Below are 27606 nucleotides of genomic sequence, written 5' to 3'. Positions count from 1 at the left end.
GCTCTTACTGACTAACAGTTGACTCAAATGGGACAAAAGCCCTGCATACTCAACACAGCTCAATGAATCAGCTTACTGGCTACGAATTTATAAAGCACTACAATAAATATATGGCACAAGATGAGCAGTGTTGTTTCCTAAGCTTTGGTGTTACTGCAGCAGTTGAAAAGGGTAAACTTCATCAGCACGTTTAGAGGACGTTTTTCTTACTCCTCCACACACGCACGAAACCGTTAACGGGTATTTGCTGCAATTCAGCGGTCAGTGGCTACAAGAAGAGGGACAAAACTGGTGAGATTCAAATGTCATGAGATCTGTAGTCTAAAGGAAAAGCCAGGTCTCGCTCCTCATACCAACACAAACCCTGTCAGGCTGGGCTTCATTTTATGTAATTCCTGCAAACTTCGGCCCCAACACGGGCATGACGCGCCCGCCTTGCGTCAGACGGGGCTGCCACGGCCCGGCCGAGGACGCCCGGCCCTGCGCTCGCAACAAAAACTTAGGCATTTTGCTTCCTGTTGTCCAAAAATTTGGACGTTTTTCCCTCTTTTTAAAGCCGATTCGCAGAACGCAGCCAGCGCTCCCGGCCCGCCGGTGCCCGCAACCGGGAGCAGCGCCGCTGCCTCGGGAGGAATGCCAGCACTCGCTGTGCCCCAGGCGAGAGCGCAGCTCCATCACAGCTCCCTGCGAGCCCCGGCCGGGGCGGTGCAGCGGGCCGGGGGCTCGCCGTGGGACTCACCGTGGCAGGCGCGGGGCCGCGGCGCCGCCTGGCACCGCAGGTACAGGCGGTAGAGGCCGCGGCAGCCCCGCCGCTGGGCGGCCAGGGCTGGCATCATGGCGGCGGCCGCTCGGCAGCGGCCGGCGGGCGGGCGGCGATGCGCATGGGACAAGGCCGGCGCGGCGGCGGCGGAGCCCCGCTGGCCCCGGGCGGCGGTGGCAGCCGGAGGCCGGAGGCCGGCGGTGGGCGGCGCCGCGGACCCGGATGTGCGGGGGAACTGCGGGGCCCGGGCGGGCGGGACCCCCCGCGGCCGCCGCTGACTCACCCGCCCCGCCCCCCGCGCCTGCGCCGCGGCCGCGCCTGACCCTGGGGAGAGTGGGCTCCGCCGGGCGGGCTGTGGGATCTCGGCCTCGACCGCGCCCCCCCCCCTCCTCGGGAGAAGCTCCTGCTCAGGAACTACTCATTTACTGCTGCTGGTAGAGGGATAACGCGTACGGGTATGCGTAACATACATTACGTTCTAAGTCTGTTAGCACAGCTAAAAACACGTAAGACAGTGGGGTTTTATAGGATCACAGAATCAATTAGTTGATTCAACAAGACCATGGCACTAAAGTGCTATGTCTAGTCTTTCCTTAAACATCTCCCACCACCTCCCTGGGGAGCTCATTCCAATGTCTAATCATCCTTTCTGTGAAGAAATTCTTCCTAATGTCCAACATAAGCCTCCTCTGGCACAGCTTAAGACTATGTCCTCTCGTCCTGTGACTTGTTACCTGGGAGAAGAGAGCGACCCCCACCTGGCTACAACCTCCTTTCAGGTAGTTGTAGAGAGTGATAAGGTCACCCCTGAGCCTCCTCTTCTCCCAACAACCCCAGCTCCCTCAGCTGCTCTTCATAAGACTTGTGCTCCACACCCTTCACCAGCTTCATTGCCCCTCTCTGAACATAGATAACATTAAACCACATATGCTAAACTTGTTTGCATGATTTCTATGTGAAAATGAAATCCTAGCCTAAGCCCTCCATTAAAACGCACTTCCTGGATCAGTGCTGATAAAACAAGATCTGATTAAAAACTATGTCTTTCTCCAGGGAGAGTGCCCTGTGGCTGATCCTGCACTCAAGGTTGTAAGGGCTACAGCTGTGACACCTCCTCCTGCTCTGCTCACCTACAGCCTGGCTCAGGACCGTGCCTGGAATCAGTCCAGCTGGCATCAAATTACACACTTTTTTATACAAGTTTTTTTCAGAATAGCTTCAATACTAGTTTACATGATGCTGAGAAAATGTTTCAGGCTTCCTTGTCTTCATTTGCACCCTGAGAGGAATGTGGGAGCTCACCAGAAGTTAGCTTGGCGGGGAATTTGCATAATTAATGTACCTGATAATCCACAAAGCTTCCTCTCACTGAGGAGAGTTATAATGGCGCCCGCTGTTAACACACCCAATTAAATTTTGAACAAGGTTTGCTGGCACATCTTTACCACCCGGCTACTGAGTAACATTGCCAGTGCAAGTTTTCCTAGAAGCCCAGTGGAGGCAGATCGAAGTAAAATACTTGCATGAAATAATTAACACCCATCTTCCCAGTAGTCCAATTGCAGCCATACCAAATGAATCAGGAGTATTGCAACAGATGCTGTATCATTAAGTACCAGATGTACAGCAATGGAGTTAAATACTAAATAGACTGCAAGTTGTAAAGTAGCACAGATGAGGTCAATTCACCTCTTTTAGTTGGAGTCTAACATGCAGTTGATATATGTTTTGCTGGCCTCTTGTTATTTTGGCAAGAGCCTAACTGCAAAAAAAAAAAAAAGAAACGTGAGGGTGAGAGTTCACTATTTTTTTCCCCACATAAAGATGTTTTAAAGAAGATAAAAATTCTTGAAACATTTGCAATTCCTGTCCCTGCTCTACTCTAGAAGAGATGCTAACTTTAGGTTTATCATTTCCTCTCTAAAACCAAATGGAACTACTATTTCATATTCTTTTATCCATCAGAATAACTGAATTTGCCTTGCCTGATTTTGTTGGGGTGAATATGAAACAGGAAGAAAAATAATAAAACTGAAATGCCCCATATAGATTAATAGACACTAACACTGTGGTGGTCAATTGGGATTTACACGATCAACTGTTCTGTGTGACCCTTTATATTGACAAACACTGAAAACTGATGGAGACAAGAAACAAGCAAAAGAGCATCAATAACAGACTGTTCTGCATGGGATAGCCAAGTACATAAAGCAATTGATAATGAATTATCAAGACTCGTGGCATGCAGCTGCAGCCTCCTAAGAAAAAAATATCAACCTTAATTATGAGCATCTTAACCATTAGTTATCAATCACTAGCAATGAATAAAGAAACTCTCTAAATGATAGGGTATTTTGGCACATCCAAACTACATTTAACAACTTTTTGCCTGTGGCAAGGACTACTATGTACAGCCCAAGCAAACTGGTGAGATCCTGTTTTCATTCAATATAGTTGCAATTGCATCCTAAGGTTTAATTTTGAATAATGGTTATTCAGTGGCTATTTTAAGCTCCTATTTCATAAAATCAAGCCAGTTAAAAAAAAATGCAAAATCTCATTCCCATTCAAGTTGCTAAATGCTGAACTGATAAAAAAGTACTATGTCTATATGCCATGCTTGTACATGGGCTTTTGTGCCATCTGAACCTCTGTCTAGGGGACAGAGGTTGCTCATATACCAATTGCGTGAAGATCTGTGTAAATTGCTCATACGAGGAAGGAGGCTGGCTACCATATCAGTCATTTCCTCAAGCCTCCTTTTGCAAAAACTCTAGAAACTTCTTGTATACAGCATATTACCTTGCCTGTAAAAAATTATAAGTTTAAGTTGCCTTACCAGGTCTTCAGGAACAACAAGGACTGTGGTAACAACCTTTTAAGATTTAGAACCTGTTTTATGGAGACACTTGAAAAGTTTACATATAACTGCTTGCAGATCAAGAAAGAGAGGTGACTGGATTGAAATATAGACCTTTGGAAACTTTTTTCCTAGTTCCTGTTTATTTAAAATAACTAAGTAACTGGCTGAATTTCTCGAGCTGATGAGAAGCAGTCCATCATGATGAAATTCTCCAATATTACTGCCTAGCAAGAAATCTGTGATATGTGAAGGCTAATAAGCAGTGAAGAATTTTAGTGTTCCTTATATGAAAAATGAAGTAATATAAAGCCAATTTGAATTATATTTTAATCTGAAATTCATTAAATATTTCAGGTTCATACAGTGGAGGAGACTTGAAATGTCCCCAGATCCACAGCAAGAGCTGATGGTAATGACTTAATATCGTTTAAATTACTCTTCAGGATTCCCATCGTATCCTGCCTTGTGTATCTCTCATACAGCATAGCAAGGGACAAAAAATGGAGAAGGGAAAAGGAAAAGACTTTATTTTTGTACTTTTTATGATACTACACATATATAGTTAACACCAAGTAGCTACATACAGATAGTTCAAAAAAAAGTATGAATACATAAAGTGTCCAGTGATCCCAAACAGCCCTTAAGTTTTTCAGGTAAAATATTTAAATTCACAGAAAAATTAGAGACTATTTTGTGGCAGGCAGGTGCATGAGGGGAACAATTCTTCCAAAGCATAGAATGGTGAATCTACAGAAGTTTGAATAACACCACTCTGAGTCTTGTAGGTCTGTAAAGTTATTTCATGGTCACTGGATCAAAGGTCTACATAAACTAAAACTAAATATTTTTATTTCCAGCACATGGATAAGTGTTTGCAGTTATTCACATGCAGTTCATTTACCTGAAAACCAGCAGTCACATGCAGTTTCTTGAACTGGGTGCAGCAGTACTCAACCCAGCAGCAGCAGCAGCAGCTACTGAGTGCCAAAGGAAAATAAATCATGAAGAAGCATTATTCTGCTGGAAAAATGAAATGGAAAATGACTCTCCTGTAGCCATAGACTCATGAGGAGCACATTACATTACTAAAACGTTTAGCTTCGTAGTTGCAAACCACCCACTAGAGGTCAGTGGTTTGGAATAAAATTAGCACAAGAAGAAAGAGTTCAATTTCATTTCAAATGGCCAAATCATATAAAATAAAATTTCCCCCCGTTGAGTAAGGAAAAAGTATTCTTAAGGTTAGCAGTGCTTACCTTCATCCTAAAGCAGAAAGCTAGTTTAAAATTCTTAAAAACAATACTAGGAACATAATATACCAAAAAAACCTACTCTTATTCTCTACAGTAATATGCAGACATGCATAAGAATGCAGGACTGGAAGAAGCTTCTTGCATCATCAGGTCCAGTCTCCTGCTACTCCACCCGTCCTATAATCCCTTACATGACCAAAGAAAGGACCAGCTTAAAAGCAGCTTGATTCTTTTGCTTATAAGAAAAAATAAGAATTACAAGAATGTTAAATAAGCTCGATCAGTACTTTTAAAGTGCATAAAGGCAGGATATTAGAAAGACCTGTGCAGTGCAAGAATCTTCTTTCAAAACTATTTCCATTATAAATGTGTAACACTGCAAAGAGAAAAGGCTGACAGAGGGCAGGAAGAGGCTTTTTCATCATAAAGTGCAAAGTGTATATCCAAATAGGAAAAAAACCCTCATAATATTATGTTTTATTTACTCATTTATCCACTGCTGTAAGCATACGTACACATTGATGCAACTAAACATCTTACCTCTGCCCCACAGTGATGTTAAAAAATTTGAGATAATTAGAAATAGAACCACTGGATGCTCAAACACATGCACACTGAACTAATGCTTGATGCTATAACTGTAATTTTCTAAGATTTCAATATTTCTCTGTATTATAGAGTTACACAACTGAAAATTCTAGTGGACATGAAAATTCAGAAAGTCAATCCTAGATTTCCATCTGCTATTACAAAAAAGCTGTCATTAATGGCTTTGATTTAAACTTTATCACTGAAAGGATTCACAGTTTAGTCAGAACCTAACTGAAGTTGCTACAGCAGAAAGTATGTTGAAAGGGATTGTAATAGGAAACATCTGTCATCTCAAAACACTGTTCAGATTTTCTAGATTGAAAAAAAAGTAAATCAAAAAATGTTAAAATACTACATTACAAATATCATGTTCTATGCAAACACAGAGTAGGACAAAACCCCATGCAGTTTCACATATGAAATCTTCCACCAGATTGCCAAGAAAAAAACATAGCAAAGCAACATGGAAAGAGAAATGAAAAAAAAAAAAAGCCAAGAAGCCCAGTAATAATATAGACCAGAGCATTTATTTCTTTACTTTTCCACTATAGGAGCTTCAAACATAATAGAGAAGAACACATAATTCCACTGCAGCTATTTTCCATTTTAAGGAAACCAAGATTACCCTGTCAGTTTGTGTACAATGTAGCAGCATCTGAACATGCTATTCCAGCAGTATTTTAATAGAGAATAAATTCAAAATAATTTACAGCTTGAAAACTTAAGTACAATCCAGAGGATTCTGATTGCATGAAACCATGAATGGTGAACTGGGGTTTGTGAAAGCAACAGAATACCCAATAGGATTTCCAGACCTCTTTTTATCACAGAGATGAACTTTTCTATGTTCTCATTATTTTTATCCCCATTCTTCTTCCTTCTCTTTCTGTTGCATTCCTACTTGTGTGAAAACTATAGCTGACTTTGCTTTAGCCCTTGCAGATAATCTAGCCCTGCACCTTTTTTAATTTCTGATTTTCAGAAATTAATTTTCCTGGGCAATATCTCAACTAACTGTCTTCATCTAACATACTCTTCCTCTTCACATTAGCAAAGGTCATGAGTGAATATTCATAGGAACACATACAGCAAATGAAAATACCATGATCAGCATTTGTTCAAGGAAACCAGTTTCCTCACCCAAGGCAGGAGTCTGAACTGTTATAGAACTTCACTCACCTTAAAGCAAGATATCATGATCAGACACATGGAAACTGTTATAGACATGAACTCAAATTATCTTAAATGAAGAGCAAAGTCTTTCATGGCTCCTTAAAATACAATTCACACTACTGTTTTTACAAAACCACAGCTGTATGGAGGTAGCCAGCTGTGGTAGAATAAAGCCCAGCTCGTTGGCACCGGGGTTGAACAGAAGTCCACTAATAAGTGTGCCATCACAAATGAGCTAAGCCTAGCCCATAAGACGATGGTAACATAGGGTCACATTATTAACCACACCAGATCACAATTTTGCATACAAGTTGCAAAACAAATTATTATTATACTGATATAAATTCCAAGTAAAAAAGCACAACTCATTTTCAGTTCAGCAGTGGCACTTACTTAGGTAGTTGGATGTAATCAGACACAAAATAACCTATTTTAAAATTAAAAGGACAAGACTCCTGCCAAAACACAGGTGTACAACTTTCTTTTTTAACACCTGCACTGAAAATATGGCAGTGAACAGGGCACATAGGTAGATTTTTTCCCACAGAACTTGGGGTTAACTATGCCAGGTGTAAAGCAGAATAGTTCCAATGACTTAAAGACAGGGATCAGCTTTGTTTTGGTTTTGACATACACATTAATCTTCCTGCTTCTCTAGAAAAAGCAAATGAGATGCCTCAATAGCTCACTGCATCCTACCCTATTCTAAACATACACACACACACAAAAAATCAAACCCAACACCCAACATGCACCTACAACATTTAATAGAAAAAGCTGTTGGTCAGTAAAAAGTCACTCACAGATTTGAACTTAAACAAGTGCTGTTTTGCAACACAACACTGATAATACTTAAAATCCAGAAAAAAATATACAATCTGATTTCAAGAACAAAACCATAGCCGTATCAATACAGAAAACAATTTAATTTGTTTCAAAATAAATATTTGACATACAAAGCACATACAGTGAAAAAGGGTCACAATAAATTACAAATGGAGATACTTGCTCATTCACTGAGAAAAGCCCTTGATATTTCCAATTTCATATCATCAAATTTATCATTCTTGCTGATTTAAGCACAGCACTGAACAAATATGGATCCCAGTGCTTTCTTTCACAGGTACTGGTATGGATAATTTACTGCAGTGATCCAATTTGAAAATCAGTAGGGACCAGTAAATCACTGCATAAAAGAAAGAGCGAATGAGGTGCTTTTTCCTTAGTGTCAGCAGCCTGCGATTATTATGTTTATTAGATTTTCTTGAAAGGGCTTCACATTTTTTCAAATATGCAGGAGAACTATATTTCCCCTCTGAGCCCTTACATTAGCATTTTGTGCCTCAGTCCTTGAATACAAGTAAAAGATGAATTTTTCAATTAATTTTAAAAGTTTATACCATCTGGATGGCACAGAACTAAGCAATGAAACTCCCTTACCTGCACAACATCTGCTATTATCACAGAGCTAGCTTCTGCAGAGAAGTTAGTAAGTAATGCTGACATTTTATGAGAAAGATTTTTGAATCCACATTTAAGATTAAATTCTATTACATTATCCATACTGATAATGCATCTTTGAAATAAAGGATTGCTTAAGATTCTGTCCTTAAAAGGCGATTTAAAACAGCGAAGCCTGACTGCTCCTGTGACTTTAAGAAAATTACAGCACAATAGAAGTTACAACACAATGATACACTAGCCAATTTCAGTATATATAGTTTAACCATAATAGATGCACTGCAGCAATTAAAAATTATAGACAATTATAAGATTAGCATACCCTACTACCATCTAGCACATTAAGTGCTTGCCATCTTGTTCTGTTGTATTATTTTTCATCAGTGCAGAGATGATGATGCAAGGGACCATACCTAGCTCTTGCATGTGGAAATCAGGTTTTGATACTGCTTTAACAGGGCATGCTGTCTAGTTCAATGTCTTTTCTGCCCTTAATCTGAGCACTGTAAGGTATAGTACTTTTTTAAGTATTTAAGCCAGCATAATTGGTATAATTTTGGGAGCAGGACCAACAAGTCATGTGTGGTATAGAAACAAATCAGTTTCCTCTGGGCACTTGTCCAACTCTCTTTGTCCTATTTCCTGCTCTGCCAGAGCTCTTACACCCCCTCAGGAAAGTGCTCTTTTCTTCCATGTCTCCATTCCTGTCTGTAAAATGGACAAGAACTACACTTCCTTAATAAACATGGGATCTGTACAGCAAATGTTACACTACAGGTGCCTAACAAAGAAACAGTCCAACACAGATTGTACAAAATAACCAGACACGTTATTTGTTTGGACAGTACTATAACATATATAGTTAGCAGCTCAAAAACTGTTGGAAGAAATAGTGGCTCACGATTGTAATGGATTTTTTTTTTAAATCCCTAAAACATGCAACTTCAAATATTAACAGATATTGCTCACCTTAAGCATCCATCAAAGAAGGGAGCAAAATATAAAACTGACAGCACAGAAATTACAATAAAAGTATACAATTAAATAAAAGGCGATAAAGGAAAGGATGGATGTATTGGTGAGTTACTTGGTGTGTAAGAAATCCCAGCTGGCATTAGCTATTCCAAAAGTCTCCATTGGCTCTTGATACTTTATTTACCTACAGGTGACAACAGAAACTGTTATGCTGGAGCGTCACTTCTACTTGTTTGTGCAGAGCAAGGGGTGGCTCTACTCACAGAATCTATGCAACAGCACTTATCTTATGAAAGCTGAGATGACAAAAAGCAATGACCAGTGTGATTTATACCAGTGGAAACAGTTACCTAACACTAAGTAGGTAACCTTTCAGTAAAATAAAAACTCTTCTGCTTCACATTTGGGGTTGACAGGCATTTTATGGTCAGTTGCAAAATTTCTCTGCGATCATAGACTTCTGTCACAGTCTCTGTATCACAGCTAGGATACAACCAGCAATTCATATCTAATTTAATCATTAGTGTAGAAATAATCACAAACCATGGCGAGTAAGCAGGCACGAGGACAGAATGTTTTTGCCAGTATTGAGGAAATGCAGGGTTATCACTGAGGCAGCCAAAAGGCTGCAGTAAAAATCAAAGCTGATGCAGAGTACAGGTCAGTTGCCCTATTTATTTGGTTTGAACATTATTCTTATAACGTTGTTCCATGTTTTCCTGGCACGTCAGAGAAGATAAGTTTTCCCAGGCCACAAGTTGCTCATTTGTCAAGCAAATCCTTGCAAAACCACAAATATACTAGCCAAATCATATCAAATCAAATCCCATTTATGAAACATCTTCCTCCTCTTTAAGAAGTCCATTTTTAAGAGTTAATGGAAAGAGTTGACAAGAAATTCAGTATCCACATTTAAGTTCTACTTCATGGCACTGTCTTCCAACTCTCAACTCGCTCACTGTCATTCACTTACTCCTTTTAATCTTTCTCATCCATTCCTAGAGTTGGATCTCAAGACTTAGCATCCTTCAGTTACAGTTGCAATATATCAGATCCAGTTTAGACTCATCTCTAATTTAATAACATCATATAATTAAGGAACAGTAGACTGCACCTGTAACTGCAGTCCGACCACAAAAATTTGCTCAGAAGTAACATGTTATTCTGCTTGCATTAACTACAGATTTATTTGCCTTCCACTCCCAGCATGGGGGACCAACTTAGATGACTGAATTAAAATCTTTAAATCACATTGGTCCAAACAGCTGAAGAGAGTCTGAGGTCTCTACTCAAAAAACACATCATGTAACATGAAACAGGGTCTAGGACTGTGCGGAGGAACTGAAACAGTAATAAGTAGATCTAGATTTTTTGCTCTGATTAGATACCATTGTTGCAGTGCTTATTTTAGGGTTAGATTTTGAAGGAAAGGGTCATACATTTTTGCATTTTAGAAGGCAAAAATTCCCTATAAGATAATTTAGAAATGCACAAGACATTATATCCCAATTCAAAAGCAGCAGTGGGAATATAGGAACATGCATACATACACACAGGAAAGCATTCTGCTCAACTTCCAGGTTCAAGCATCAGTATGTTCTGTTAGAGAGAAAATAAGCTTGAAGAGCCTAGCAAGTTACATTTAACACTCATTTTATTGCAGTAGAAATTTTAGTTTTTATAAAATCCTCAGGATTACAGGATATACATATAATGAAACTCATTGCAAGTCTTTAGCAGCTGTAGAGCATTACTGCATGCAGTTGCTTCTGCAGTGTGCAAGTGTTCTATAAACAGCTAATCATGTTCAGAGAGCAAGACAAGTAGTCAAAGAATATCATATTCAATTAGCAACTGGATCATCAATACCAAGAGGTTGAGCAAAAAAATGAAATAAGTTTATAAATACATGGCTCTGATCTAACAAACTAATACAACTGAAAAATCTGAATGATATCCACATCACAAACAAGATAACTCAATAGTTACAGGAAAATACTCTACTTCAAGACTGGTTTTGGAAAAGTTTCACATAAGATTTCTCTGACCATGGAAGAATAGTTAAGTTCAGTGCTATAGAAGTTTACAAAAGGCCCTTTAATTTTATGCAATTAGAAGACTAACATTAACTACAGAAGATTAGGCAAATATTTTGCCTTGAATTTATGGAAAGAAGTTTTGTTCAAACAGATGACATTATTTTTCCACGACCTACCTTTTAGCTGTTGGGTGAATACATAATCAGCACTCAATTTAATATTCACTCAAATTAATATTCACTTCTGTAGTCATGACATGGCTTCAGGTCAGTCATCAGATGGATTTATGCCAAGAAATCCTACACCCATTTGTTTCAGAAGCTGCCTAAACAGGTTCAATCCTTTATGCAAATTTCCGATCACAATGAGACTCTCAGAAACTGGAATAACAATTTATAGAGATCTAGCTACAGATTAATTTTCTAAAAAGCTAACATACTTGAATCACTGCAGTCTCAAATTTTTGTGGACATATAAACAAATCTGCAATGACTCTGCAAAAGTTACTTCATTTACATTGATTAGTTCATTTGAGACATGGTTAAAAGTTACATCTTTGGCTGAAAAGCCTACAGGTCAGCAGTCTGGCTTGGTAAAACATCTTGTTATGACAGGAAAACTGCAGAGTTTTCTGTGATCAGAGTCTTGATATTTCTTCCAACCGTAATGTAAGACTACGTCACAAGGTAGGAACTTGGAAGAGTTCTTTTTAAGTAATATAATAAAAATAACCTCTCCTTCAGAAAAGGTGTTATCTGTGTCAGCTTGATAGATTTTAATCCCTTGTGTTAACTTCAAAGTGGGCCATATCTCTACACTGAGTATAGTAAATTGGACAAAATAGTTCTACAGATACATGTAGTAAGCAGAAGAATACTGTCCAAAGTGTACTGCATAGGTATGTGTACCAACTGCTATCCACTGGAGATATCCTACAGTAGCTATAGTTCCAACTAACATAAACCAAGGGATCATAGACCTCTTATAGTTTTAATCAATCTCAAACAATCCTTGATTCCAAAAAAAAAAACCAAACAAAACAAAACCCTGTATGATTGGGTATGTTTTAGAAGGGATGCAGCTAATTTTTTTCATCAATTAACAATACAGTACAGTAACTTTAAGTTTACATTATTTGGTTTTGATATGCTAAATTTCATATTATCTCCAAGAAAAGCATATATATATTTTTATACAGCCTGGAGTGAGATCAGTGTAAAATCAGAAATTTCTAATCATCAGCAGAAGTGCCAGCTGCTCATAATGTTCACAAAACACGAGTGCCTGAAATTTGGCTATGCAACAGTTGGTGCCAATCTGCTTATAAAGGAAATGCTGCTGAGGCATAGTCTTCTTACAAAAACAGGGCACGAGGGCTTCATTATTAAGTGTTCAACAACAATCCTGAGCTCAGTGAAGAGAGTCCTGAAAAAATCAGATTTAAAGAGAGTTTTAAAATGCTACAGCATTTATCAGAAGTGTTATCTAGATCTGTCTTTTTCATTCACTTCGTTCCTTAACATCACACACTCTAGCTAACAAGTTCTTTGGACCAACTCAGTATTGCAGTATCTTGCAAGAGCTTCAGAATTCTTGGCTTTTAAACATTAACATTTTAATTAACTTTATATCCATCCCTGGCTGGAAGCTGCTGAACTAAAGACAGCAGAAAAATTCCACCTTAAAGCCAAAACAAAAAGACACTATTGAAAAAAAAGAGGAGGAAAGAATAATGCTTTATCACAAATACTGTAAGGAGTTGGGAGGCAACTGTGTATGTGTGCTATTTCTTGCCAATATGCAATAACAGTGCACTCTAGAAGCAACTATTAGAAGACAGACATAAGAAATAAAACCCAGATCACCAGTTTCCCTTAAAACTACAAAAATGCCAGCAGAACATTTTGGATAAACTAGTTCTATTGAAAGTCAGTTTTACTATTGCAGAGCTTAGATTATTTTTAGATACTAAAGCAATTTCATAGATTTTGTTGTTGTTGTTAAAAAAAAAATAAATATATGTACCAGGATGGAACAATTAATTTCTTACAAAATGGTAGGGAACAGGAGGAGATTAAGGTTATGATTCTCAGACTTGTCTTCACATATCATAGCAGCCAAAGCCACTTCCTTGGCACTTTAGCAAACCATTTTCTAATTGAGTAATGATTAGACTGGAAGGTATGTTAACAAAAATCTTACGTTTTGCAATGCTTGTCTTACAAAACTAAGAAAGCACTGACCTGAGAAAATCCTCATAGAAATATTTATGGTTTCAAAGTCTAAAGCAATATTGGCTTGACCAACTTTCAAAATCAATAAATTCTATTTCAAATATAATTAACCTGATTTGTGAATTTAACTAAAGGAGGTAATGAGCATGTTTAAGATTATCTACAGATTTTTTTTTCTGTCAATATTACACAAGTTCTTAAGTGCCTATTCATATACAGACTTAGCCTCAGATATACCTGAAAATCTAAAAATAAGGATATCTTTCTGATAAGAAAGACTTTCTTCTCCCAAAGTGTAGTTTTAATTACACAAGCGTGTTCTCAAAGCTCCCATTCAAGAACAGTGGTACATTTCTGATCAGTTACATGAAATAAATATAACCCTGAACCAGCATCCAGGTGTATTTTGCATTCTAAAATTACCATCTGCAGATTTAGTACTATGAGTTATGCATTCATTTTAGAACAAAAAGTTTCGGAATGCCTGAGCACTACGCAGTTAAACACTAACTGCCAAAATCAATTTAGTACTTACCGACAGTACGGATTTCGCCGAGAAGAGTAGCGTAACGTAAGAAACCTATAGTAAATGAATGGCTGGAGCAGGCTCCCTTGTCCACTGAAAGAGAATAGTTCAGTAGAGCTTAGCAGTGACAAAAAAAACCCCCAAACACCAAAATCAGGATTTTTCCTAACAAAAGCAAGCAAACCACTTGGGTTCAAAAAAGAGCTAGATTTGGGTCACACTGGTTCAGAAAATCTAGATTTGACAAGAAAAAGTACATAACCATACACTTTTAAATGCAAAACTTACATTACAGAATAAAACTGCTCAATCAAGCACTTAAAGAAGTGCTGGTTTTGTATTAATTTTATATTTATGAAGTTTTTTTATATGCGCCATTTCTGGTGGTGTGCAAAGAATCACAGAAATGATGGTGAGAGATGCTCAGTATCAAGAAAAAGCTTGTTGGTCAAGCAGGGAAACTGGCTGAGATAAGTAGTGCAGTATCTTTTGCAAAACTTGTCAGAACACATTGGAGACAATTATAGATGTATTCAGACATGCAAAGCTGATATCCAGTTATTTCAGTTACATTGAAATTAGGTTTTGATATTTTACAAAGTTGCTGTTACACATGACGGTGCTATAACGTAGTGAAAGTGTAGCATACAAACCATACACAGCAAAGCACAGAAATGCCCTAAGTTTTAGTGATGGAAGCTACTTTGAAAAACACAGCATTTAAAAGATCTATTTGAAGTTGAACATCACAGTTCCAGCAAGAACTCCTTCAAGTATGAACAACATCTTTACCCAGGAGAAAAAAATATAAAGCGAAAGGGAAAGTGAGCTACAGGAGGAAAGAACAAGGAAATCTTGAACCTGTACACTACTTACAAGCAATTTAATATGCTAAAACAATTTAAAGAACAAAATCTCACAGTAGCTGCATTTAAACATTATATGATTTTAAATTTGGCACGATCTTTTTTAAGCTTCAGTACCTACTAGATGACATATCAATTAGCAACATTTCACATACTACATTTTCCACAGAGAGAAAAAAGAAAAAAAAAAGGAAGTTATCCCAAAGAGAAGTTCAAACCACTTGGAGGTTTCAATACTGGATACAGAGTGGATACAGTTGGTAAGCGGCCTTAAATGAAATGGAATCCTTGAGACCTGAAGTACTGAAGCACTCAGCTGACATATCAAGGGATAAAGACAAATTATGCATTCTGTCAACTTCCAAGAAGATAAAGCCTCTCTTCTGCTGACCGTTGAGACCACTCAAGACAAATGCTCTTACTATGCTACAACTTATACAGAACAAAGGGTATATTCTCCCTGCAAATATTAAAAAGCAATGACCCAAACTTCAGTGACTGGCAGGTCATTATACCTATACAACTTCAGTAGGATTTCAACATGCATACGCTCAAGATCCCTAAAATTAATTCAACAGGATGCAAAGCAGGCATAACCAAATGGAAAAAAAAAAACCCACAAGGATCACTGCTCAGAAGTAACACAGGAGAGAACACAACCTACTACTGCTTGCACACTTTTTGCATATGGAAACTTCATGCCACTTAAATTTCTGGAATCTAATTGTCAAAAACAAGAGCTTAATTTCAGTGAAGCTGAAGATCTTAATATTCTATTAAACTAACCAAAATTAAGCTTACTGAACAATGTACTGATAGAAATGCAGGTGAATGCAAGTTGTGATCCCAGAAAATTTCAATGCGACTCAACAATGTCACCCACGCTATGAAAGAGGAGGGGTTTTTTGTGCCCAGTTATGTCATAGTGAATGCTTTTTGATGTCATGATGCACCAACTTAAGAAGCCTAAGAATCAAATAAATTTTACTTGAAGTTCAAGCCCTGGTCAGCCAGAACAATACAAGTGGAGCACTATGATCCAGAGAACTCACTTGCAAAAAGTAATCTTGTGTAGCAAGTTTCTAATTATTTAAATATTTATTGTAATTCTTACCTGAAGAGCATAAAAACTGTAGCTGGCATGAGGAAAATTTCATTGCAAGCAATGAATTTTAGAATATTCTGTTGATTAGCATTCAGTTTCTCTAAGAGATTTCTCAGAAAAGGTAAACTATTTGAACTTCGTGCCTTTAAAGAAGAAAAAATGATTTACAGAAAAAATATGAGTTACACCTATCTTCACCAGCACAGAGAAATCAAAATACAAACAATTGTCATTTACAACTCATTTCAGCATTTTAAGACTTTACCAGAATTGAGATTAATATCCCAAAGAAAACCGTAGGCTCAGAACTCCATAATTTACAAAGAGTTCAATTAAAAATATCAGGTGTTGCAATCCCCTCATGCACCCATTTTAGGTTCAACTGCACAGAAAGAGCCACAAGCCTTATTCTGTCCACGGGGTGGAAGTGCCCATGGTAGCAAGATAGCCCAGTTAGGAACACCAAAGACTGCAGTTACATTAAGTTGCACAAGGCAGTGCATTTAGCAGCAAGTCCAACTGGCAAGTATTTTGCTTGCTAGTCTCACTCTGTAGTTTGTTACCTTACTACTGAAGTAGAACAACAAAATTCACAGGCTATGGTTTAGTTTGAAAAAGACATGTCTTATGTTTCAACTTAACTGTTACACAGCTTTTGTTTCCTTCAAAGGAAAGCATCTGAAGAAAAATAATCAGTGTCAACTCCAACATATCATTGAGTCATTACAGAAGGGGAAAAAACCCAAAAACAAATCACAAAACGCAGCCAACTCAAAAAAGTCTTCTCAGATTCTCTGTGCTGACATTCCACACTACAAATTCACTCTAATTCCTCTACCACGGCCAAAAGAAACCAAACCATAGCTACAACTTAAACCCGTTTATAAACCCCAAGAATACCAACAGTATTAATCGTAACATACATCATATCATACTTACATCAAGAACCTTCTTTGTGTATGTGGCAGCATGAAGCAATGAGAACAGCAGAACTGGAAAAATACTCACTGAAATAAGCAATAAGGAAAATTATACGTTTCATTTCTCCATGATGTTATACTACACGAATCATAGCATGGTGGCTCTTTGCAAGAGGTTGGCTGGAATGACCTATACTGGATGAAGATATGTATAAGTCTAATATCTATATTTATAGCTCTTCCCTTTGCTTCTTACACCTCTTTGCTATACATTTTTATTAACTTCAAAATATAGGTGTCTGCAAGTATGCAAAAGTATAACATACACCATTACACACTAGTGCATTTCTCCTGAAATGCATTCTTTCTGCACGGCAGACACACATGAGGTTACTACTTAAAATCTATTAAGTACATGTAGTCATAACATTTTTTTATTAAAAGATGCTACAAAATTAATTTCTTTACCAAAGAACATGCAGTTGCCAGCCATTCACATTTCACAGAGCAAGAACATAGACATTCCTCTGCCAGGGAGATTTTTAAGAGTCAGATGTGAAGCATACATAGCGTGGCATAAAGAGAAGTCAGTTCTGACATGTCACCTTTGACAAGCCACAGGGAAAGTATTTTTTGCAGACTTTATCCGTTTAATAACTTATTTGAGAAAGCTACCACTGAATAATTGTCTCTCTACATGACATATGTCCTGCTACAGTGAGAAGTCATATATAAACCCTGTACTGGCAATAAATGAAAATTACCAACTTTTCCAAGTATCGCTTGAGGCTGGTCATAAAATCTGCTGAACTTAAGTCTCAGTAAAAGAAAATCTAAGTAGCCAGAGTCTGTAGTGCACTAATTATAGAGCTGATTAAACTGAATATGGATCGATCAACATAAGCCTCTCGTATTTTACATAGAGCATGTTGTATGAATAGCAAAGAAATTAGTTCAAACTAGTTTTTCAAAACATGGCACAGGTGATGAAAAGAACCAAGTTTTAAATATATTTAAAAACTTTACCAGGATGACACAAGTAAAGGATACTTGTAACAGGGTAGGAATTCACAAAGATAAGGGAGTACAACAGGTAGTGGCAGCTGTCCTCCAGCAAAGCCTGGGCCAGAAATGCCCTGCTAAGCTGAAAGTGCGGTAGCCTTTGATGCAGTCGGAGGGCACTAGTAAGAGCATTTGCCAGCAAGGCACGCTGATAAAAGCTTGCTGCTTCATGCAACCTGCAAATCATCAGAGGAGACGTTACCATATGAACCAAGCTCAGAACTCTTCCACCCTTGAGAATTGCATCACAGCTGCACAATACCTGAGTATTTTTCTATTATCGTACAGAAGCACTATTTACAAAACACAACTCAAAAACTGGTAACACTGACTTACTGCAGGTGCCTAAAGTAAAACAACTCAGTATATTACTGCATAACTACACACAAAATCGTGCATTTACTGCTACTTTACAGTTGCTCAACACATTTTCCAAACACTTCTGAAAGTGTTTTAAACCAATTTAAAATTTGTACGCTGTTCTGACAAAAAGCATCCAAGTAACCTGAATAACAGCAATTGACCCTTATGTGAAAAATAATTCTATGCAAAGGGACTCTGGTTCATAAATTTTTAGTGCTATTTTACAATATTATAGTACATACCCTAGAAGAGGCAGGACAAATAAAGCTGAGCAGTAAACTGTGAACAAGCGGGAAATCCACATCGCTGTATCCAACTTGTTAGCCATCAGAAATTGCTACATTGAAAAAAAAAAAACCCAACCCCAACATAAGTTGGTATGTTAAAATTTGCATAAAATGAGCATTCTTCCCTGCTATATTAAATTGCAAATCTTCTTCCAACCTTGAATATAAGCAAATTATAGCTTGAAGTAGAAAGCTGCTTTTTGTTCTGTGATACTTGACTCATATGATGCTACTTGCCAGATCAAAAACAGCTCTGCTTCCTCAGAACCAAGAAGCTCCTTTGTACACTACAACCAAATACAGCGGTAAGAACTTCTGGGAAAGTAGTTTTTCTATCCAAATTGACCTCATTAAACAGCCAGCTCCACAACTGTTACCACACAAGGTCTCCAGACCTGATTTTTGCATCTACTCCTTCAAGGTCCCTTTTGGAATACACTGCACACACCTCGGGCTGAATCTCCATAATTCTTAGCAAGGGGAAAAAAATAAAGGGTCAGGTAAAGTTAGCATAACTACATGCTTATTATTACAAGGAAAGTGGCATCGTTTTGGCCTACATATTCTTGGCCTCGAAAAAGCAAAAGCTTTTACAGGAATCTTGCACTTCTCCTGTTGTTGAGCTCTTCCTAACCACAGCCCTTCTCAGTCTTGATATATCCATGGTACCAGAAAGGCTCTAACAAAACACAGCATGCTTTTGGCTATTATGTGCCTCAGAGTCAAAACATCTGCTTCTTTGCATCTGAGAGTTCAAGGTTTTTTTCCAAATTTGAACCACCTTTTAGAGATTCCTCTTTTCCTCTATATTCCTAGTGCGTCTCTATGGAAATGACCAGAAACTAACTAACCTGCAAGCATCTTCATATCATGATCTAGTGTCTTACCTGCACAATATAACTACAGAAATGGCATGAAGCTGTGTCAGGAGGTTTAGGTTAGATATCACAGAAAGCTTTTTCACCCAGAGGGTGGTTGGGCACTGGAACAGGCTCCCTAGAGAATTGGTCACAGCACGGAAGCCTGACAGAGCAGTAGAAGCATTTGGACAATGCTCTCAGGCACATGGTGTGACTATTGGGATGTCCTGTGTAGGGCCAGGAGCTGCACTCGATGATCCTGATGGGTCCCTTCCAATTCAGCATATTCTATGATTCTGTGAAACACAGACGCTGCCACACCGAATTACTTTCGATTGAGACATTTTCAGGAGCGGCGGCGCACCAACAGTACGCTTTCAATCGGGAAGCGAGAGCTGCTTCCCCCTGCCCGCACCCGGGCGGGCAATGCCACGCTGCGATTCCAGCAGGACCCAACCCCCCCGGCCGCTGGAGAAGCACCGCGGCCGGCCCAGGACCCTGAGGCCCGGGAGCTCCTTACCACGGCCCCGCCGCCGGCCCCGCCTGGCATGGGCCCGTTCTGCGTGGAGTCCGCCATGGCCGCACCTGCGGGGAGAGAAGCGCCTCAGTTTGAGGGACACGGGTGACCGCCGCCTCCCGACCCCCGCTCCCGGCCCGGCCGCGACCCACCGCAAGCGCCACACCGGGCACGGCACACGCTCCGCCGGATCCTGCCCCCGGATGCGGCAGGACGACACTTCCCGTGGGCTGCGGGGCTGCCGGGCAATGTAGGCGGCGGATGGGATGCTCCCGGCGGCAGCACGAGGGCGTCCCGGCGGGTTCCCGGCGGTTCTGGGACTGCGGCTGCCAGGGCGAGCCCGCTGGGGAGGACACTGGCCCTTTCCCGCTCTGTCCACAGCAGCCCCGACAGCTGGTGCTCAGCTCGGTCTGTAGGGTTTGTAACAGGGGCACTTTTGCGTGGTGACAGCAACAATGTTAATGCTCGCTTCGGCCCCAGGTTGGGGAGCGTTTGCTCACGGAGGGCCAGCTTGGCTTTCCAGAGCTGTGCTGTGCATCAGCAGTGTAAACGGGAATCGTAAGATCACAGGACCCAGGCACGGCTCTCCGCAGTTCCCCGATGCTGCGGTAGTTCGGTGATGTCACGCAAAACCATCAAGGCTGTGTCCGTGTGTTTTAGTGTCCTTGGTTCTCTATAATGTAGAATGGGGGGAGGGGGGCGGGGGAAGGGACGTGAAGCCTCTTTAAAGCCACGTGTGCCTAAAGATTCGTACTGTCAGTGGTATTGCATTAAAATGCAACAGTTTTGTAACAAGTTTCCGAAATGTTTGGTCGGTAATCGCTAAACCGTAAAGCTAAGGCGCTTCAATCAAGTACAGGTATATCCGCAACATTGACAGGACGACCAAGCTGGAAAGCATAAAGCAGAAGAAGCCTTCTGCTCACTCAGCAGCTTGTAGCATATGTAATTTGCAAGGTCTTGGAAAGGGTTTATCCTCCCTTCATTAATCTAACCCTTGTCTTTAATATTGATTTTTTTTTTTAATGATTTATGCGGGATAGCTGTGTGAACATGTTCCTGTTCTCAGCTGGAAGTCTGTAACTCGTCTGAAGTGGTATCAAAGTAATCAAAGTGCAGGCCTCAAGATGAACACTTTGAGTTTTAGCTCCTATAGCCTCATGCAGTTTGTACTTCTAACTTTCTCTCAAGGATGTGCAGCAGGTTCCCCCTTCTGGCAGCATGGGTTCTGGGATGGCAAACTGTCTGCTCCAGTTTCTCTAATCTTTCCCAGATGCTTTCAATTGCTCTTCAGCGGCAAGAAAGTCATGTTCTTGGGACCGAGGATCTTGGAATCAACATCTGCAATCAGCCTCATTTCTGGCTCATGATGATTAAACTTGAAGATTGATTTGAAAACACTCAGGAATAATGTGTAATGAAGTTATGTTGACAGGAAAGGAGCAAAAGAAAAGTCAGCTGATAGGGATTCTAATACCACAACAATTACAAGTAATCTAAGACTTTAGGCTAATTAACACTTTTTAAATTGAAGATGCAGAACCTGATTTTCCACTTCTTTCCCAACTATTCACCTCTCACTAAAGTGACTGAGAAGTAGACGTAGGAACTACCTGCTGTTTGGGGATTTTTTTTCTACAGGTGGAGGAGACTAGTAAACAGCACTAGAGAATTAGGACTCTCAGTGTATCTGCTGGGCATTCTCAGGCGTGTAATAAAAAAACTGACAAACATTTATACTAAACCAAAACAAAGGCTTTGAATATAGCCTTTGAATATAAATTTAAGTTAAACCAATACTGGTTTATTTTATTGCAAAATGAAATATTAATGCATCCAGGAGACTTATTTAGACGCAAATGAAATGTGGAAATATACACTGAAGACCACCAGATGTTTAATTGAAATATCACAAGGGGGAGAAAGCCTAGTCAGTCTTCAAGATTATTTGTATTTCTTAAATGGAGCTAGGATGACAAATCCATGTCTTTTGCAGGAATGCTTATTTATTTCTTGGCATTTATAATTTAGGAAGTGCTTAATGCACATGCATGCAAAGCATTAATTTCTAGAATCTGTTTTGCTGTCTATTTGTCATAACACCAAAAAAAGTCTTTCACAAATTTGCCTTAATTTCATTTAAATAGAATGCTAAACCATTGTTTATTCCCAAAAGTTAATGGCTTGAGGAGTGTCCTATTTTGGAATACTTGATAAGCAATATCCCTCTTTGACCTTTGCAACCAGTCCCCCTGTTCTTCACGTGGATGTTTCTTTTCCTGACTTTCTCCTTCACTTTTGTTCTACGTTTGTTGTTGTTTTTCATTTGATATAGTCTCTCCTGTTGAGCAACTCGAACCGTGCTACTGTTTACTTAACTTGAGAGAAGACATTAAATTATATCTTAAGAAATCAAGACTCAGCTATTGGCTTCTCCATTTCCCAGTTCTCCTCTGCTATGATGTTGCTGACTGAGCAGAGAGGAGGAGCAGAAATTGATCTGTTTGTTGTTAATGATTTTGTTTCCAACAGTTGTAAGGGTTCCGTAGTGCTTCCATAGTTCTATAAGTTCTTCCATATAATCAAGGCACCAGTTTTCTTTCACTGGTGATTGATAGTTCAGGTATTTAGAAGAGTATTCCTGTAGTTGCTGAGGACTTATCTCCCTCATTAGCAATATAGTCCCATTTCTCCTCTGTGGCAGTGCAGCACAATCAGCATGGACATAGCTGAAATTGTAACTAACACACCTCTGTTTTCCTCCAGTAAATTTATAAGTCTATCAGAGAAGTATTTACAATAATGATACCTGGGGTCAGCTTGCTTTTAATTTAAAAAATTATGGATGCAAAGCAACATATTTTGACCTTTTATGCCCAGAGGTATACACCTACTTCCACTAACCAACTTGATGTTGCAGAGGAAAAAAAAATAAAACACCTGCAAAATAATTAGTATATTTTAGAATTATATGGAAGAAATTATGCAGTGCTTTGCATTTATTTATCAGGGCTGAGACTGAGAGGCTGAGACTCTCCAGGGGCAGTGCAAGGTTACTAATGCTCACAACATCACCATTACTTAGATGTTCAATGAAGACTTTAGGTCAAAAAGGTTAGTAATTTGCTTGTAGGCACATGAGCAATACCATAACTGGGCTAGAAATGGAATATACAACTCCACAGTCCCCATCACCAATTTTTTTCTTAGTCACTATGTGTTTTCAGATGAAATCATATGCAAAACTTTATATGTCATTTGAAGCTAGTTTGAATATCCAAAGAAGACTCTTCTGGTGTTTCAAATTAATTACTGAGACCCTCATTACAGACATTATGGAAATATTTTATAAACAATAATTCTTATTCAATGCATTCAGCCATAATAAATATTTTATAGAATCAGTATTTTGCATTACTTTTTATTGTCTTTTTAGTAGCATCACCATCAGAAGTATGCTGTCTTTTGTGGTCTCCAGTGGCCTCAATTCTTAACCATCTTAACAGAAGCTGATGTAGCATTGTTTAGGTGGTGTTTATCACCTTATAAGCAATGGGCATTGAGGCTCAGATAATGTTTTATGTATTTTGTCCCTCTTGATTTGAAAGAAGATACTGTTGCTAACATCTGTATACATGTTTTCATTTATTTCAAATAAAAGAGAGAACATTCCTCCAAGGTCGATAGGATTGCAGTTCCTCACAGCCAAACTAGCTCCATTATTTGTATATCAGTAGTGTATAGCACAAAGTGCAAAGCTAAAATAAGGTTTTATGCAAAGTTGTGATGAACAATTTGGTTCTTGTTTGTGGTTATCTCAAGCTGGCTGTCCGAATCTCAAGAAAAAATAAAGGACATTGGGTAAATGCCTGTTACATTTTTCAGAAAAAGAAACAGAAGTCTTCTGTCTCTCTCTACCAGATTGCTTTGTGATTTTTGCTCAATGGTCTGTAGCAATATCAAATATGTTCTTCTTTCTTGTCCCTTGCAGCTGGAGTTTCCATTTACTCACCCTTCCTGGAAGCAATACCCTTTTAATCACCAAGCATGTGCCAAAGCAGTGAAAGAGAGAAGCCAAAACCTTTTGGAAGATGTGCAGAATAGATGTGCAAGATTCCTTCCAGTTGCTTTCTGTGTCAGCATTTTCATAACTCTCAACATTTTGTTATATTCCTGTGTTACTAAGATAAATGAAACATAAGCTGCAAGTGTAAGCTTAAGACTGTACAAAGAAATATGATAAATTTATATATATCTTTTGTAAAATTGGGGGTATGACACAAGGATTGGCATGTGATTGAATCGGTCTTGCCAGTGTATTTTATTTGCAATGTCCAACTCATTAAGGACATGAAAAAATTGCAAATTTAGGAATGGAAAGAAAGATGGGCAAGTATTATTTTAGTAAATTAATTAAATGAAGCTTAGGAAGATTTTAGAAATCTTGAGCAAGAGACCATATCAACAAATGGAGGAACATGGTAAATTATGGATGTAAACTTGTGACTATCTGTAGTGTTTGATTATAAGTGACACAGCAGGAAAGATTGATAAGCACCCCCTTGCAAGCTCAGAGAAGTATCTGAAAGTGTATTGATCAATGCTGAACTCTTTACTGAGTTGTTGGTAAATGGCGTCCTTATCTCATACTAATCACAGGCTATACTGAGGAAATAAAAAGAGGACAAGGAACAAAACTTTCCAAAGGAGAAGTTCTGTTATGATGCAGGGAATGTTAGCTCTATGTTTGCATAGAAACATGAAAAGAAATATTTGCTTTTTAAAATAATATCTGTTGTATGATCTGAGCAAAAAAGCCACAAAGATGGATGACTAACACTCGACATGGTTCTGCACTAATAGCTAAAAACTAATAACACTATAATCTGTGGTCCAGTCGTTTTTAGCACAGATACTATTATTATATTTCTGCCACTCATTCAGTGCAATCAGAAGTTTGCAGATAAGTAATTAGGGTTGCAAGCTGTTTAAGCTGAATAAAATGAACTACCAAGAAATTTTCTGCTTTTATCTGAAGGTGACACAAGGCAAAGACTTCTGTCAACATAAGTGTACCATTCAGTATGTCAGGAATCCCACCTCAATCACATACAAAACTTTTCTTGCACGGTTACAACAAACACGAGGGCTGCACATTTTTTGTTCTCTGGACCCCCAGAGCTCCCTCTGGTTTCATCCACAGGCATCTTAAGCCTTTGTCCATGTCTGTCAGTATCATCTGCACTCTTACAATCATTATAAAGGTACCTAGGCAGTAAATGTTTTATAGAAGACCTTATTAAAATTAGAGAGGCTTCAGAGAAAAGCTTTTCATTTTGAACAGTTTTGCACAATCCAGTATGTCTTCCTAACTAGGGTAGGTTCGAGTGATCTTATTTATTATATTGTATAAATTGTTCTTGATCTTTTACTATATCATCCAGATGCTGAATTTTCAAAAGCGATTTGCAGTACAGAACTCTGAAATCAGTAACTTTCTGCGTTTTTTGTGAGATCCCATTCAGAAATTCAGTCACAGAAAACTGGATGGGTGATTACAGGAGAGGAGTATGTGGAAGTATTTTTAACATCTGACGTTTGATATTAACTTTTTAAGCACAGTGGACTGAGATGTCCACTGACATGTTCCACAGACATTTTATTGCTTATTTTGGAGTGGGAATAGTTTTATTCATTGGTGTTTATTCCTTCACAGTATATCCAATTTCAGACAGCAGGCAAGTGCTCCAAGGGTTCAAGTTCACAAAATTAATCTCTCTTATTCTTTTTTTTTCTATATAACTAGATTAATTTAGATTTATAAACATTGCAAAAAAAAAAAGTATATGCATATTTTATCCAACTGTTTTTTGTGGCCTCTGATAATCAATAAGAGCTTAAAACTTAGAAAAGATAAAGAATACATGGAAACACAATCAAGTTAATTAGATTTGTCCTTCCAAACCATCATAGGTAAAGTCCATCCATTTAAATCTGATTTAATCATGTGCTGAAGTGGCATGAAATTGAATGAAATCAAGCTGTCCATATCCCAGAAAATGTTCTTACTGGGATATAAAAATCCTCAAGGATACCAATTAGTCAGATAGTCTACTGATAAGTCAAGGATAAGTTTTTCACTCAGTCATAATGCTTCCGATTTATATATTGACCACAGTGACTGGCAATGGAAGAGTATTATTTGAGGCTTATAACTTTTTATTGAATTCAGCCTTCCGTGCTGTGACTTTTGCAGAAATGACCTATCTTACCTTTTTTCTTTAGCCGTCTTTGCTTGCTTATCTATAGCCAGTATACTTTATTATGAAGGTAAAATACAGGGGGGGTTAGAGTTCAAGAGTGTGGTGGTCTGGACAACCAGTGGAGAATTGGAACTCCAAATAAGTCACTCCCCTTTTGTTTTTCCTTCCCCCACCCTTCTCAATAATGAAGGGGCAATATGGAGAAACATAAGTAAAAATAACAATTTACTAAAGTAAATAGCAGTAACTAAAATGATACAGAGGAAATCCCCCTCTGCAACCCAGGCAAGGAAAGTTCTACCTCCTGTGCTTAAAGAGACTGTCCATCAAAAATTACATTTAGGATAGAATACATAATTGGTCACACCCATCTAATGCTAACCCACCTCCTTTCCCTGTAACTAGGACAAAGAGATATCTTGCATTTGCACAAAGGGAATTTTAAGCAGTCTAGAGAGCATCACAAGTAAAATGAAGAGTTAAACACAGAGCAAGATTATTGACATGGATGACAACTTCTGAAATATAATAGTCAATTTATTAGCAATCAGTGACTTGGGAAGAGAAACACAGGGAATTCAGGGCATGACTGTAGAAAACTGTCTATACTCACTCTTCGCTTCTTCACTAAGGTTTAATGAGACTTTTGGTGAGTTATACCATTTAGTCTTGCTGACAGAAATTTTGTTGAGTTGCACAGTTCTGAAAAGTAAGCAAATTTTCCTAATCAAAAGATAAAACTGAGATTAAAAAAAAATCTGCTTTAAGATTGCTTTATGTTACAGTTTGTGCAAGATCACTAGAAATAGTTCTTGTCTGGCACCTTTGTTTTAATCTTCATGGATGACATTAGAAAGAGGGGTTTTATTAAAAACCCTGAAATATTAAAAAGTCTGGCAAGCTTGTCACATGATCCCTTCAGAGTCTTTTGTCTGCAGCAAGAAACAAAGTGTAAAATAATTCTGACAGGAGCTGGAAAAAAGTTCTGAAAGTTCACCTGATGCAACAAAATTCAAGGACTGCACGGGTACTATCCCAAGAAAGACGCCTTAAGGAAAAGATACCCAGCCAGTGTTTGGTATAATTCCTATGATAGCCCACTGGGGAGGCAGAAGCTATAAGAAAATACCCTCAGCAGGTAAATTCATAATGCGTGAGGTAGGAAACATGGGAAGATGTTCGGCCACTGAGAGTCATTCATACTAAGGATTTTAAACAGCATTCTAGGATTAAGACTGGCAGGATGGAAAAAAAATAAAATGGGAAAAGAAGATGAAAAGGGAAAAGTTTAATTTCCATACTAAATTTAGCACAAGTAAAAAAAAGGTATTAAAATAGCTGAAGGAACATCAGTCTAGAGAAGGTTGAAGTGTAAGAAGAAAGCTGCAGTAAGTGACAGGTATGTGCTTGAGAAATGGAAGATGAACAATAGGAAATGAGAGAACAGTTTACATGCAGGACTGTTCTTGTTCCTTGTGCTCATAATTG

General features: G+C 38.7%; 2 protein-coding genes and 1 long non-coding RNA gene across 4 annotated transcripts in view; 1 reads left to right on the top strand and 2 right to left on the bottom strand.

Annotated features, from left to right (window-relative positions):
• Positions 1–873, bottom strand: part of SLC30A9 (solute carrier family 30 member 9) — a 36691-nt gene extending 35818 nt beyond the window's left edge. Inside the window, exon 1 of the mRNA XM_032686342.1 lies at positions 740–873. Coding sequence (XP_032542233.1) covers positions 740–836 — 97 coding nt within the window. The 5' untranslated portion in view covers positions 837–873. The remainder of the gene's footprint in view (positions 1–739) is intronic.
• LOC116786065 lies at positions 218–24797 on the top strand. Of its 2 annotated transcripts, none has more exons than XR_004356810.1 (4): positions 218–291; positions 3978–4032; positions 9267–9436; positions 23847–24797. It is a non-coding gene; the product is annotated as an uncharacterized LOC116786065 (long non-coding RNA). The 2 variants fall into 2 exon arrangements; XR_004356809.1 differs by having other exon boundaries at positions 4481–9436.
• Positions 5976–20068, bottom strand: TMEM33 (transmembrane protein 33). Its single transcript, XM_032686343.1, has 8 exons — positions 20008–20068; positions 19859–19923; positions 18434–18528; positions 17817–18004; positions 16786–16853; positions 15856–15989; positions 13885–13968; positions 5976–12540 (listed from the first exon to the last, which is right to left on the bottom strand). The coding sequence occupies exons 2-8, from the start codon at positions 19913–19915 to the stop codon at positions 12411–12413; spliced, it is 756 nt and encodes a 251-aa protein (XP_032542234.1). The 5' UTR covers positions 19916–19923; positions 20008–20068; the 3' UTR covers positions 5976–12410.
• Positions 24798–27606: the final 2809 nt, after the last annotated feature.

Source organism: Chiroxiphia lanceolata, chromosome 4 (assembly GCF_009829145.1).
Source record: "Chiroxiphia lanceolata isolate bChiLan1 chromosome 4, bChiLan1.pri, whole genome shotgun sequence".
In the NCBI taxonomy this organism is placed as follows: domain Eukaryota; kingdom Metazoa; phylum Chordata; class Aves; order Passeriformes; family Pipridae; genus Chiroxiphia; species Chiroxiphia lanceolata.
The sequence above is the reverse complement of the archived record's forward strand: the minus strand, read 5'-3'. Positions and strand labels throughout refer to the sequence as shown.